This window comes from Apodemus sylvaticus, chromosome 1, assembly GCF_947179515.1.
Source record: "Apodemus sylvaticus chromosome 1, mApoSyl1.1, whole genome shotgun sequence".
Taxonomy (NCBI): Eukaryota; Metazoa; Chordata; class Mammalia; order Rodentia; family Muridae; genus Apodemus; species Apodemus sylvaticus.
In genome coordinates this window covers 105,403,279-105,417,352 of record NC_067472.1, presented here as the reverse complement: position 1 = coordinate 105,417,352, position 14,074 = coordinate 105,403,279, and the positions used below count along the sequence as shown (strand labels likewise).

The window sequence follows — 14,074 nt, the reverse complement described above, 5'->3', positions numbered from 1 at the left end:
CACACCAATGACCCCAATCTCCTCTCTGTAGGCAGGTTGTAAGCTGCACTAACTAGGGCTGTGACCAGTGTAAGAATCAGAAGCTCAAGTGCCCATGCCTTCCCGGTGCCCACAGGCAGCCTAAAACCCATTTCACAGACAAGGAACCAAAGCCAGGGGTAAAGACCAGAGTTCTTCTCTGGTCTTAACAGTGCTCAGGGTGTGACTGTTAACTGAAGCTTGTGAGCCTATACGGAGTAGCCTAAAGTTCTGACGGTGGCTTAGCCACGGACACGGGAGTGCAGGACAGTGCTATCTCTTCCTGTGTTTTGCTTTCCCTGTCTATGTTTCTCAAGACAGCACAGTCCACAGATGGTTCCTTCTAAAGATAATATGTTGTGATATGTCAAGAGCAGAAGGGCCCCAGAAGTCACATAACCCTGTCTCGTGTTGCCAAGATGGAAGCCAGAGACTCTGAAACCACGGGGAACAGTCCATGCCTAGGATTTCAAAATGGGGCCTCAGGTGCCTAGCTTTTGGGGTCTTGCAGGAAGCATCCCTCCAACTCACTTCCTGTCATAGCTAGGGGATAGGAAAGGAATCTTTATTATGTCAGCCTAAGATCTCACGCTTCCGCATCTTCACAGGTTGAGGGAGCTGAGTGGATAAGAGAAGGCAAGGCCCAGCCAGCCCTCTCCATCCATTCCTGCTTAGGTCCCCAGAATTAGGTCAGCAATGCCTGGCGCAGCATCTGCTTCTTCTGGGGTGTGAGACGGGTGGGGAACTGGATGTCAAAGAAGATGAAGAGGTCTCCCTTCTTGGTGGGGTTCTCAGGCAGTGGCATCCCCTCACCTGGCACCATCTTGAAGTACTTAGGGCTGAGACAGGGAAAGAGGAAAGGAAGGATCAGTGTCCAATGGGTGCACGCCACCCTAGCACACAGAACTGCAGGAGTGGGCCATTGTTACAGCTTCCCAGGAGATGGCCAGGTCTCACACGCCACATGGGTGGGAAAGAGTGGAGGGAGAGGTTGTCTTGTTCCAAACACAACACTCCTGGAAACCCATGCTCAAAGTGAGCACCCTGCTGGCTGACCCCAGAACTGCACAGCCCTCCTAGGAAGCAAAGAGTCCCTTCTCTCAGACTTCTCTTGGAACAAGACTTGGGAGCTACCGTCCCATGCTCTGATGAAAGTTTTGAGGATGGAGACAAGAGATCGACTAACACTGGCATTCTTGGTCCTCTCTAGGGGTTTCCCATGGGTTAGAGAAAGGTGATTCCTCTGTAGGGCAAACTCAGCCCACAGCTCAGGCAGAGGCTGGTGGATCTGAATCCTGGCCTGGGTTCCCAGGGAAATCCTTCTCTGGCAGCAGCCTGCACAGCCCAACCAAGTCTCAGTCCATCCTTTCTTGTGACTACTTGGGGACTGGGCAGGCAGACTCACTGGACAATGTCGTTGATCGGGATGTTGAGTAACCGGTCATCAAGGGTCTTCACCTCCACAGTGCAGCAGGTAAGGGCCTGGGGTGGGGGATAGAATGAGAGGGATTTACAGATCATCACCACAGCCATTTGATTTAGAGGGCATTTGGGAGTCTCTCTGGGTTCCAACTCTGAACTGGGCAGTTCAGTGATGACAGAGTGTAATGCTCTGGAGAGGCAGGGGTGACAGGCTCTGAATGCTGCCACACAGTAGGGGCAGCAGCTCTAGGGTGAGGTGGCAGGTGTGAAAATGCCCCAGCCAGGCAGGTGTGCTCACCCTGAGCCCTGGAGTGCGAACAATGAGTCAACAGGGTCACCTGGAGGAGAACCACCTGGATATGTGGAGACCATGGGGACAGCAGCAGGACCAGGACAATGTGGAAAGATGAGGTGGGTAGGGAGGGGCTGTTGCACAGATCCACCTAATGCCAGGGAGAGAGACACTGGACCCTGCCTGCGTCTGGCCAGCGTTGGTTAGGGGAGAAGAGATGAAGCCGGAGTTGCTGCAGGTGGGTTCATCCTGGGCCTCCAGCCCTTCTGCGCTGCACCCACTCACTCACCTTGCCCAAAGGAATGGGGTACACGAAGAAGAGGTTGTCGTGCTCCCTGCGGAAGCGGGGGTGCAGCTTCTCCTTTACAATGAAGATAATATCAGCCGGGATAATGTTAGGGCCCTAGGCAGGGAAAGCCAAGCGGTGACAGGTTTGTTGCTTATATGAGTTGGCCATGTTTCTGTCTCTGCTTGTCTTCGGGTCTTCATCTATACAATGGAGAATTAGGCCCAGTTTTCTAGAGGGAGCATTGCCCTGAGAAGTCTCCCTGGGTCACTCCCCACTCCCAAAGCACTTCTCTACGCTACTAAGCACGCTCAAAGTAAATGTCCTCAGTAGTATGGGGCAGGGACTTCCTCGAGTGATGGGTAGACCCTGAGCTACAGTCAGATAATGTCTCTGCCAAACGGAAACTCAGCAGTGATTTCTTCGCTTCAGTGAGCCGCCCTGAACTCTTGACTTCTCTTCTGGCCACTGAGGACAGAGAGCGAGAGCAGCTGCTGCTCCCAGGACACGAAACAGCCAGATTGTCAGGAACAGTAAGCTCAAGGCCCAGGTAAAGGGAGGCCAGAGGCTGGGCTCTGAGGAGGCCCTGGGCCATGGCCCAAGGGAGGATGCTGGGTATCTATTTGCTTGCCTGCCTTCTTGCTTGCTTATGACAGGGTCTCACTCTGTAGCCAGACTAGCCTGGAATTCACTGTCACCCAAGCTGAACTTAAACTCCTAAGATTCAAGTGATCCCCCTGCCTCAGCTTCCTGAGCTGCTGTGGCTTGCAATGACCAAGGTTGAAGCATGATTGTTGGAAGCAGATGTTTTCCAGGTAAGAAAGGACTGGGAATGGGCAAGGGAACCCATCTCTCTCGGCTCTGAGCTCTCTATTACTCTGTTTTTTGTCAGCATGTAAGGAGTCAGCATCCTAGTACAATAACAATGTTTTCCACAGGTATTTTAGTTTAATGTCGTTATTAATTAAAAAGCTTCTGAACATCTTTCTCCTTGGGCTTTCTTCAGATTTGTACTGAAGAAAACTGGAAAGACACTGAAGGGGAAGCGGAATTCTCCCACCAGAGGTGTGTATGTGTGTGTGTGTGTGTGTGTGTGTGTGTGTGTGTGTAAGGGCACATGTTCATGTATGTGCTGGGGGTCTATAAATTGATAATTGCTTTCCATCTTATTTTTGAGACGGGATCTCTCCTGACCCTAGTGCACATCAGTTCAGCTAGACTGGCTGGTAGTAAACCCAGTATCCTCCATCTCTGCCTGTCCAGCACTGGGATCACAGGAGTGATCTGCCAAGACTCTGCCAGTTGGGCTGGGGATCAAGTCCAGGTCCTCATCCCTGCGTTACCGGAATTGGGTCATTTCACCAGACCCTTCTTTCAGTTTTTTGTGTTCATATCTTGAGCAACTTTCTCCATCTTGGAACCTCAGTTTTCCCACTGTGTAAAATGGTAGTGATCTCCAAACTGAGGTCACAGAGGCATTGGAAGGCTCTGTCCTTGGGAAGGGACTCTAGGGATCATCTTACTCTAGAACAGAGTTTGTAGGGACAGGAAAAATATGGGCTCCTTCCCTCTTGGTCCTTCCACTACCCAAACCTGGTGCCGAACCAAGCCAGCTTCTCTCCCTCTCACCTGGTCTCCTTCCTTCTCAAAGGTGATGCGCGTGCCTTGCCTCCACCCAGGCCTTACATCGATGGTCAGGATCTTGTCCTTGATGGTAGAGGAATACCTGTCTTCATTTAGCACCTATGGCGATGAGGAGAAATGAGGAGTTGTCTCAGGGGAAAGGCTCTGTGGAGTGTACTCAGTGCCCATAGTAATGGGGGACTAGGGTTATCCCCCCTCCCATCCTGCTGACACTGGATCTAAGAGCCTGTGACTCTCCAAGGCATGGCATGTCCTCGAGTTGATGAAGCCATGGCCTGAGACACTAGTCACCACAATCCCTGCCTACCAACAAGAACACAGTGAATCCCAGAAGTCTGGCCCTGATCCCAAAGTGCTCCCTACCCTATCCCAGGCTCCACTACCCCTCAGTGTCTGTTACAAGATCACTAGAGACCCCAGACTTCAGTTTCTAGGAAGTTATTGGTTGACATGAAGAAAAGAGGGGGGCTGGAGAGATGGCTCAGTGGTTAAGAGCACTGACTGCTCTTCCAAAGGTAATGAGTTCAAATCCCAGCAACCACATGGTGGCTCACAACCATCTGTAATGAGATCTGATGCCCTCTTCTGGTGTCTGAAGACAGCTACAATGTACTTACATTAAATTATTTAATTAATTAAATCTTTAAAAAAAAGAAAAAAGGGGCCTGATCACAAGCATGCAGTGGACCTCTCAGAAGGCGAGGGGCTGAGTCTCATGCAAAGCCTCCTCCCACACTGTGCCTGCAACCCGGTGAGCCCACAGTGCCACCTTTGGACAGCATGGTCACAGCGGGTATCTCCCCCAGGCAAAGGGTAGGAGAAGGCTGAACCACAGGCCAGGCTCAGGCCAAGGACTGAATGTTGCAGCAACTACTCAAAGGGTCTTCCCTAGGCTGTCGCCTTTCAGACGGTGCCAGCCTACCTCCATGCCCACCCTGCGGCCAAGGCACATAGTCCTTGGGCTGTGGAGTGACATTCATAGTAGACTCTTTCTACACCCACTTCTCCACTTCCCACAAGGGTGGGGCTGGACTGGGAAGGGAAGGGATTCTGTCCCCATTTGGTAGCTGCAGAGGTGACTTCTGTACCAGAAAGAAGGGTGAATCCTTCTATTATTCATTTTAAATTTCAGATCCTAAATTCTAAAGTCTAAAATTGCTGAGTCTTTTGACCTAAGATCCCATGAATCCATCAAAAAAGGTTACCAAGTTTTCTCGTTAGGGGGCAGAGGACCTGCAGGAGGTTTGTAGAGGTAGATGGTGCCTGCTAAGAGGAGCAAGCTAAGTACTCACCCTTCGAGAGATCTTAATTTTTTTGGTGCAGCCAAAGAATAAGTCCTCAAGGGACAAATAGAGGTCTCGTTCAATTGGAGGGTCTTGTTTCTGAACTCCTCGGCCCCGAAGCCCCCCAAAATTCAAATCTATATCACTTCCTTCTGCATCAAAAAATTCTAAAAGAGACAGGAGGATGAGTAACAGAAATGATGTCCAAAGACACAAATAAGACAGACACAGACACACACAGAGAGACACACATATAGATGCACAGACACACACACAGAAAGATACACACACATAAATACATGGATACACAGATGCACAGACTCCACAGATACATAGATACTCACACACAGACACACATACACTGACATACAGACACACACCCCTGTGTTCCCTTGAGCCTCTTCAGTGCCCCAAGAATAAGGTTCAGCACAGCATTCCCGCCTCTCAGACCCATTGACCAAAGGGCTATCTGTTTTGTTTCATTTTGTTTTGAGCCTTGAATTCAGAGCAATCCTCCTGCCCCTGCCTCCTGAGTGCTGGGATTATACCTGTGAGCTACCACATTTGACTTTAAGAAGCTACTCTTAAAAAATATATCAGCCGGGTGGTGGTGGCGCATGCCTGTAATCCCAGTACTCTGGGAGGCAGAGGCAGGCGGATTTCTGAGTTCAAGGCCAGCCTGGTCTACAGAGTGAGTTCCAGGACAGCTAGGGCTACACAGAGAAACCCTGTCTCGAAAAAAAAAATTATATATATATATATATATATATATATATATATATATATATATATATATGTATCGAATAAAGAAAAAAAGAAAAAAAAAAAAGAAGCTACTCTTAGATGCAGACCGGTGGTCACCAGCCCTTGCCAGATCCCAGTGCTTCTCTGGGACTTATGCAGAGCGCAGTGCTGGCAGTTCCTGCTGTGTGAACAAATTGAGGCATCTCTCTAAATGGTAGATCCTGGTAGTGCAGAAGAGATGCCATTAAGGCAGAGTGGGTCAGAACAGCCAGGCCACTCTGACCTTCCCCAGGCCCTAACTGACCTTCTCTGTCCTTCCCTATGACCATCCTAGACACCCAGTCTCAAGCTCTCTGCAGTTACATGATGATAGAAAGAAGGATCTGGGCTGGTTGGTGGTAACTGTGCGTGATCAACAACATGCCCCAAGCTCCTTTCTTCAGCCTCATCCACCCATACCCGATGCCCTTGTCTTAACCTGATGGGAGTCGGGGAGGGAGGGGAGAAAGAGGGAGGGAAGGAGGGAGGGAGGGAGAGAGGGAGGGAAGGAGGGAGGGAGAGAGGGAGAGAGAGGTGGGGAGGGAAAGGGAGAGAGAGGGAGAGATAGGTTGATGATGCCCTTCAGGTCTGCTTGGAGTACTGTAATCCCTTGAAACTCTGTTTTGTAGTCTGTGGCATGGGGTAATGCTTATCCTGCCCTATACCAACATTAAGTTGAGACACAGCTCTACGCCTTTGGGAGAGCCTGCTGGGGATCAGGCTCTGCACTCAGTGACTTCCGTCCTTACTTTATGGCCCAGAGAGGCCAACAAAATGCTCACAGCTCCATAGCTAGCAAGTAATGAAATTGGGACCGGTACCCCAGGACGACTTGGCCACAAAATCTGTGCCCTTTGTCACTATTTGGGCCCTGTGTAGGCTTTGGAGTCAGAGGCAGCTGTCATGTCTCTCAGGGTCAGCAGGGAATGTGCAGTGGCTTCAGACATGACAGCTGGGAGCCAGTGTCATGGCTCAGCAAGTAAAGGCACGTTCACCAACAGTGCCTGAGCTGTGAGGAGAACTTTGTTCCTGAGGGCAACCTCTCATTTATACACACTGAACAGATAACGTGAAATTCCTCTTTAAAAAAAAAAAAAAAAGGACGGAAGGAGTTGAGATAAGAGTTTTTGCCTGGTTCCCAGTCTTCCTGTTGACGCTGCCCCTTAACGCAGTCCTCATGCTGTGGTGACCCCCAGTCATAACATCATTTCATTGCTACTTCATTACTGTAATTTTGCTACCTGTTATGAATCAAAATGTGAATATTTTTTGAAGCTAGAGGTTTGCTAAGGGGTCCTGAGGCACAGGTGGCAAGCCACCAGCCTAAACGCTCACCACAAGCTCTCAATTTCAGTGCCCCGCAGCACACAGTATTTTCAAAGAAAGATTTCTGGAAGGACATGGAGGATGGTAACAGTGAGTGGTTATATCTAGGAAAGGAAAGGAAGTGGAGGCTTAGACTATTTTTCAGTTAGTCCTCTTTTAATTTTGGTGTGGTGGCTTACATAGGAGCACTTGGGAGGCACTTGGGAGCCTGGAAACTTTGAGGCTAGCTTGGACTAAAAAATGAGACCCTGCCCCAGATAAATAAACAATCCCTTTTCTCTCCATGTTCTCTGGTTTTTTTTTTCTTGAAGGTTTATTTACTTTATATAAATGAATTCTCTATCTGCATATATATCCTCATGCCAAAAGAGAGCATGGCCATATCCCCAACCCTCTGTTTACTTCTTCTTCTTTTTCAGAGACAGGGCTTCTCTGTATAGCCCTGGCTGTCCTGGAACTCACTTTGTAGACCAGGCTGGCCTCGACCTCAGAAATCTGCCTGCCTCTGCCTCCCAGAGTGCTGGGATTACAGGCGTGCGCCACCATGCCTGGCTCCCCTCTGTTTACTTCTTAAAGAAATAAAGCCAGGCTCAATGTGGTGACTCACACCTGTAATCCTAGTACTTGGGAGACTAAAGCAGTAGGATTGCCATGAGTTCAAAGCCAGCTAGACTACAAAATGAATTTGGTCTTCCCTCCAGAGTGAGACCAAGCCTAAGAGGGTGCAGAGATGGCTCAGTGATTAAGAGCACTTGTTGCTCTTGCAGAAAATCCATATTCAGTTCCCAATACCCACATGGTGACTTGCAACTAGCCCTAATTCTAGTTTCAGAAGATCTGATGTCTTCTGACCTCCTTGGGTACCAAGCATACATATGTGCACATACATACAGGCAAAACTGTCATACACATAAAATAAACGAGTCTAAAATTTAAGAAAGAAAGAAAGACAGAGGGGGGGGAGAGAGGAAGGAAAGGAAGGAAGGAAAGAAGGAAGGAAGGAAGAAAGAAAGAAAGGAAGAAAGAAAGAAAGAAAGAAAGAAAGAAAGAAAGAAAGAAAGAAAGAAAGAAAGAAAGAAAGAAAAAGAAGGGGCTGGAGAGATGGCTCAGTGGTTAAGAGCACCGACTGCTCTTCCAGGAGTCCTGAGTTCAATTCCCAACAACCACATGGTGTCTCACAACCATCTGTAATGGGATCTGATGCCCTCTTCTGGTGTGTCTGAAGACAGCTACAGTGTACTCATATGCATAAAATAAGTAAATAAATAAATATAAATAAATAAATAAAAAGGTGTAGAACTCTCTGCTCCTCCAGTGCCATGCCTGCCTGGATGCTGCCATGCTAAGAAAGAAAGAAAGAAAGAAAGAAAGAAAGAAAGAAAGAAAGAAAGAAAGAAAGAAAGAAAGAAAGAAAGAAAGAAAGAAACTGGGAAACCTGGGTGTGGTCGCACATGCCTATAATTCCAGCACAGGAGGCAGGGGATCAGGAGCTCAAGGTCATCCTTGGCTAAGCATTGGCTGCCCTGGGAAACCTGTCTCAAGAATGATAATGAACTGGGCAGTGGTGGCGCACACCTCTGATCCCAGCACTTGGGAGGCAGAGGCAGGCAGATTTCTGAGTTCGAGGCCAGCCTGGTCTACAGAGTGAGTTCCAGGACAGCCAGGGCTATACAGAGAAACCCTGTCTCGAAAAACAAAACAAAAAAAGAATAATGATAATAACAAAAATGCAAACAAAATAAATAAAAAGCAACCAAACCTAGCCAGCAAGAGAGGGATCTTCTATAGCTGTATTCTTTCACAGTAAGGAAAGGAGGGAGGTGATTCTTACCACTGAAGGGGTTGTCTCCCCCAAAAAACTCGTGGAACACTTTATCAGGGTTGCCATGGAAGACGTAGCCGGTTGTCCATGGAGTCTGGGATCCAAACTCCAGGGGAATCCCACCCTTCAGGCCTTCCTCACCAAACTTATCATAGATGCCTCGCTTCACGGCTATGGATAAAAATGACCTTGAGGTCAGGGTTTGTGTGGCTGAAGAGACGTGAGACAGCCAGGGGAGGTGAGGGACAAGGACAAGACAAGCCTGTCTCCTGCAGGCTGGAAGTCTCTAGGAAGCAGAGGGTCGGTGTCACTCTCTCTGTGTGAGTTTCAGAGCTGTTCATCTATCCTATAGATCCTATACAATCCTATGTATACCCGGGTTTGACTTAGCTCAGTCTTGGGAGGGAAATGCAAAATTCTAAAATTTTAGAATCTAAGAATTCTGAACTTGCAAATTTTAAAATCCTGAAAAGTCAGGACTGGAGAAGCCATAGTCCAGCTGTTGTAATAAGCAGCAGCCACAATCACAGTCCCCAAGACCGTGTCCTTGAGAAGCCAGCTGGGAAGCTGTTCTTTGCCGGGTAGTGAGTCACCCTCATCCCACACAGTGGATTTCCAAAGGGTGAGGTCTGGTGGATCTAAGCATCTCCCTGGCCCTCTGTTCCTGCTGTCTTTAGAGATAGTCTGGAAAAATAAATCAGAATGTCTGATCTGCCTCAGCCCTCTGTCCCTGGCAGCCGGCATCCCCGAAGCCCCAGAAGGGCTCTTTCTGCCAGCTAGAAGCAGAGAGACTCGCCCCACTTCTGTACTGCCTCGGCTGGGTAAGCAGTAGGCCCATCCACCTGACTAGTAGCAGCCTGGTTTGTCCTTAGTTTGTCTAGATGCTGGTGTGTGTGTGTGTGTGTCTGTGTGTGTGTGTCTGGTTTCTTACTCTCTACTGTTCTCTGCAGAAAACCTGACCTTCTAGACACTTCCAGAATGGTCTTAATGGAGGGGGTGCCCCACCACCACCACACACTCACGGTCGCTCAGCACGTCATAGGCTTCTGCTATTTGCTTGAATATCTCTGATGCAGTCGGATCAGATGATTTCAAGGGGTGGTTCTTCAGGGCAAGTTTCCGGTACCTAGATGGGGGAGGAGAGCGAGCCCTTGCCTCTGACCTGCTTCTGAGGCTAGAGCATGGCTGCAGCTGCCTCTGCTTTCCAGCTTTGCTATGAACCAGAAAGAGCCGCTCAGGTGACAGTGGCTGTGAGGTGTGTCGCTTGGATCTTTTAGAAGAGAACCTGGGGTAGAAAGCAAGGTTGGCCTGCAGCCCAGAGAGCTGTTCCCTAGGTATCTGTCCTAAGGCTGCTTGTCCCCTTAGCTGCCATGGCTGAGACCTGAGTACAGCAGGGATTCGGTGACGTCCACCTGCGAGACACAGACCCGGTCAGCTTCGTGTTACTGCGTCAACACACCTTTGGTCAATGGTTTTCAAACGTAGGTGGCTGACAATTGCCTTCAGGTCGAGCATCATGGCAGGAGCCAAGATGCTCGCCTGTATGGCAGCCAGGAAGGACAGACAGAAAGAGAAGTGGGAGAGGATCGGGAGAAAAGAGTAGAAAGAGGAGTGGAGAGAAGAAAAGGGGAAATGGGGACACAGGGGAGGGAAAGGGAAGGGAAGAAAAGAGAAACAAGGGGGGACTGGGGACAAGACATCAAAGGTTGGCTCCAGAGACCCCCTTCTAAGTAATCCCTAGCTTGTAATAATCCATTCCAATATGAAGGGACTGACCCATTAACTAATTGATTGAAGCCGGGTGGTGTTGCCGCACGCCTGTAATCCCAGCACTCTGGGAGGCAGAGGCAGGCGGATTTCTAAGTTTGAGGCCAGCCTGGTCTACAGAGTGAGTTCCAGGACAGCCAGAGCTATACAGAGAAACTCTGTCTCGAAAAAAACAAATAAAAAAATAATTGATTGATTGATTGGTTGTTTGATAAATTAATGATGACATTCATACCCTCCTGAGCCGGTTGTTTCCCACTGGCATGACCTGCTAGGAACGAAGCCTCTAAGCCATGAACACTTCATATGCAAATCACAATATCTCCTACTTGGCTTGAAGACTCCCCCACAGGCCAAGCTTAGCTCCCCTTCCTAGTCACAGGTCTGAGGCATACGCTGCAGTCTGCAGTCTCCCTCTGTTTTTCTCCGAGTCAGTTCGGGCCCTCAGGTGCCATCTGGCCCTGGCACTCTCTTCCACCTCTGGGCTCATTCTTGCCCCACTGACATAGCTGCCATCTCACCACTCTTCCCCGGGGCGACTGCAGCATCTGAGGACACACAGTGCTAAGAGAGATGGAGTGGATGATCTGTAGAGTTTAATAAAGGGATCGTTCACCAAGGCGCAGGAAGGAGACCACTACAAAGGAGAGTCATGCTGAGGGAGGGGCATGCTGGCCTTCCAGACATCTGTGTGAGAGCAGGGAACTGTGCTGAACCCCGGAGGATAAGCACATGACCTAGCGGAGCGGAGACCAGCTAAGGGAGCTGAGCCCTCTGGCTGTGAGGGAAGCACCGAAACCCGCTCTCCCTCTCTGTGCTCTTGCTTCCCTCCCTTTTAGAAGGAGGTGTGGGGTTGGGGGGCTTGGGGGGAGGCATTCGACCAAAGAAACCTGTCGCTGCTGTTGGGAATGGCAGGGAACACAAAGGGAACTCTCCAGCCAGAGTCACTCTGTCCCAGTCGGACCCCACACCCCACGCGGCCCCTGCTGGATCTGATCAGGGCTCCTGCCTCTGCCCAGCCCTACCACACATGCGTCTGGCCTTCTGTTAGCTTCTCTTCTCATTTCACAGTCTGCAGGCTGAGCTCATCTCCCACACAGCTGATGCCCGTTTCCTACCGGCCCACTTCCCTGAGCCACAGACATCTGTGCCCCGCCCCTGTATGTCTTCTCTCAGGCCTTGCAGGTACAAGAGACCCAGAGCCCAAACAGGACTTCCATTCCTACTACCCCTACCCATTTCAACAGCTGGAAATCTTTTTTTTTTAAAGAATCATTTATTATATGTGTGTGGATATACTGTGTCTTCAGACACACCAGAAGAGGGCATCAGATCGCATTACAGATGGCTGTGACAGAGGACCACCTCCCCGTTCCTCCGTCCACCTCATTCACTAACGCAGTGACCTGGAACTCTCCAAGTAGGCGGGGCTGACTGTCTAGACAGCTAGGTCATCGCTTCCTCCCTCCCTCCTTCCCTCCCTCCCTCCCTCCTTTCCTTCTTCCCCCCTCCCCCACCCCCCTTTCTTTCAAGCGATGAGAAGCTGAGGCTCAGAAAGGTTGAATTGCCTGAGTATGTTGCACTTGCTGTCTTAGGGCTCCTATTGCTGTGCTAAAACACCATGACCGACAGCAGCTTGAGGCGTTTATTGTATCGTACACGTCTTCAATTAAATCAAATCTTCCATCATCAGTGGAAACCTGGAGGCAGGAGCTGATACAGAGGCCATGGAGGGCGCTGCTTACGGGCTGACCCTCTGTGGCTTGCTCAGCCTGCTTTCTTAAAGCACCCAGGACCACTACCCAGGGATGGCACTGCCCACAATGGGCTGGGTCCTCGCCCACCAATCACTAAGAAAATGCACCATAGCTTATGGCAAGGTGACATGAAACTAGCCAGCACACTTGGTCTTCTGGTTATTAGGCTGTCCTTATCTGTTTGCCATGCTAACCATTTCTTTGATGAGTCCACTGGCCACCTGCTTTCTCTCATAGTGCTCCACGAATATTTGCTCAAAACTTCTTTTCAAAGAAAAACTTTAAAAGATCAAAAATTTCAGAAACATTGCCTGACCTCTGTCCTAGATGCCCCCTAACACACACACACACACACACACACACACACACACACTTTTTTTTTTTCCACAAACAGGGCCTTGCTATGTAGCACAGGCTAACCACAGACTCACTATTTGGAGAGTATGGACATGTACCATCTCACCCATATCTAGAATGTCACAAAGTCCCTGAGACGTGACAGAGGTGTTCAGAGATTGAGATCAGTGACAAAAACCCATATGATGGCCAAAATATCCAGGTCATTTCTGGTCCACACACCTGTGGTTCTCCATGAGACTCAAGATAAGGTCCAAATGGTCCTTTGCCTTCACCTCATTGCTGGAATTCGGACATGACTAAGAAGTGCTAAGGGGCAGGAGTACTGGGCATGGGAAGCTCACTGATGTCCTAAGGGCGTGTCTGAATTTCCAGTCTGTATCCTGACCAACACAAAGCCAGACAGGGCATACAAGAGGAGAGAGGTGCCCATTTCCTACCCTAAACTGCGCAGGGAAACTGTTTGGCTGGCTTCAGGGTGGAGCCGCCTCTGCACAAGCCAGGCTAGGATCCCGCCCACTTACGCCTTCTTGATCTGGGCATCCTCTGAGTTGCGAGTGACCTGGAGTACAGCATAGTAATCCAGCCCCATGACTGGTAGCAATGGGTCTGTTTTTCCTCAAACTCCAGCCTCTGTTCGGCTGCGTTCTGTGGTTGCTCCTGACAACCGCGAGTGGCACCCTGGGAATTGTAGTTTTTTCATCTTGAACAAATGGCCCTGAGTCCCTCCTAGTTGGTTCAGTGATCCCGATAAATGTCACACAGCACAGAAACTGGAGTGCCCGAGCGAGCGCCTTTTTGCTTTTTTTTTTTTTTTTTTAGTACAGCAACCGCCTTTAGTTTAAAATACTCAGAACAAAGCCGGTTATTGTGCTGCAACATCTTTAATCCCAGCAGAGGCAGTTGCAGACTGGAGGCTAGCCTAATTTACATAATGAGTTTGTTGTGGGTTTGTGGTCGTTCAGAGATTCACTGACTCAGTTTTGGTTTTAGTAAAATGGAGGCTTTTTATTAAAAACAAACAAACAAACAAACAAAAAAGACTCCAGGACCAAACCAGAGGGAGTTTGCTAGATAAGACTCTGGCTATTGTTAGCCAAAGGATTATAAAGGAAAGATCCGCAAAGTCATAATTTTTGGGAGCCAAATTAACTCACATCATATCTGGGTGTGGGCAAGGCCTGATTTTGTAGCAACCACGCAGCAGGTGCCTCTGCCATCCAAGCAAGCTGACCTTTCACAGAAAAGTAGAGCTTAGCAGTTAGCCAGTTTAATCTCTTGACCCAAACCTCGTATGAATAGCGGAGCCAGTGAAAT

The 14,074-nt window shown here is 49.2% G+C and overlaps 1 protein-coding gene across 1 annotated transcript; it reads right to left on the bottom strand.

Moving 5' to 3' along the window:
* Nucleotides 1-682: 682 nt before the first annotated feature.
* On the bottom strand, nt 683-13,349 carry Dnajb13 (DnaJ heat shock protein family (Hsp40) member B13). Its single transcript, XM_052157570.1, has 8 exons — nt 13,282-13,349; nt 9,899-10,002; nt 8,886-9,047; nt 4,955-5,112; nt 3,648-3,761; nt 2,022-2,135; nt 1,424-1,500; nt 683-857 (listed from the first exon to the last, which is right to left on the bottom strand). The coding sequence occupies exons 1-8, from the start codon at nt 13,347-13,349 to the stop codon at nt 704-706; spliced, it is 951 nt and encodes a 316-aa protein (XP_052013530.1). The 3' UTR covers nt 683-703.
* Nucleotides 13,350-14,074: the final 725 nt, after the last annotated feature.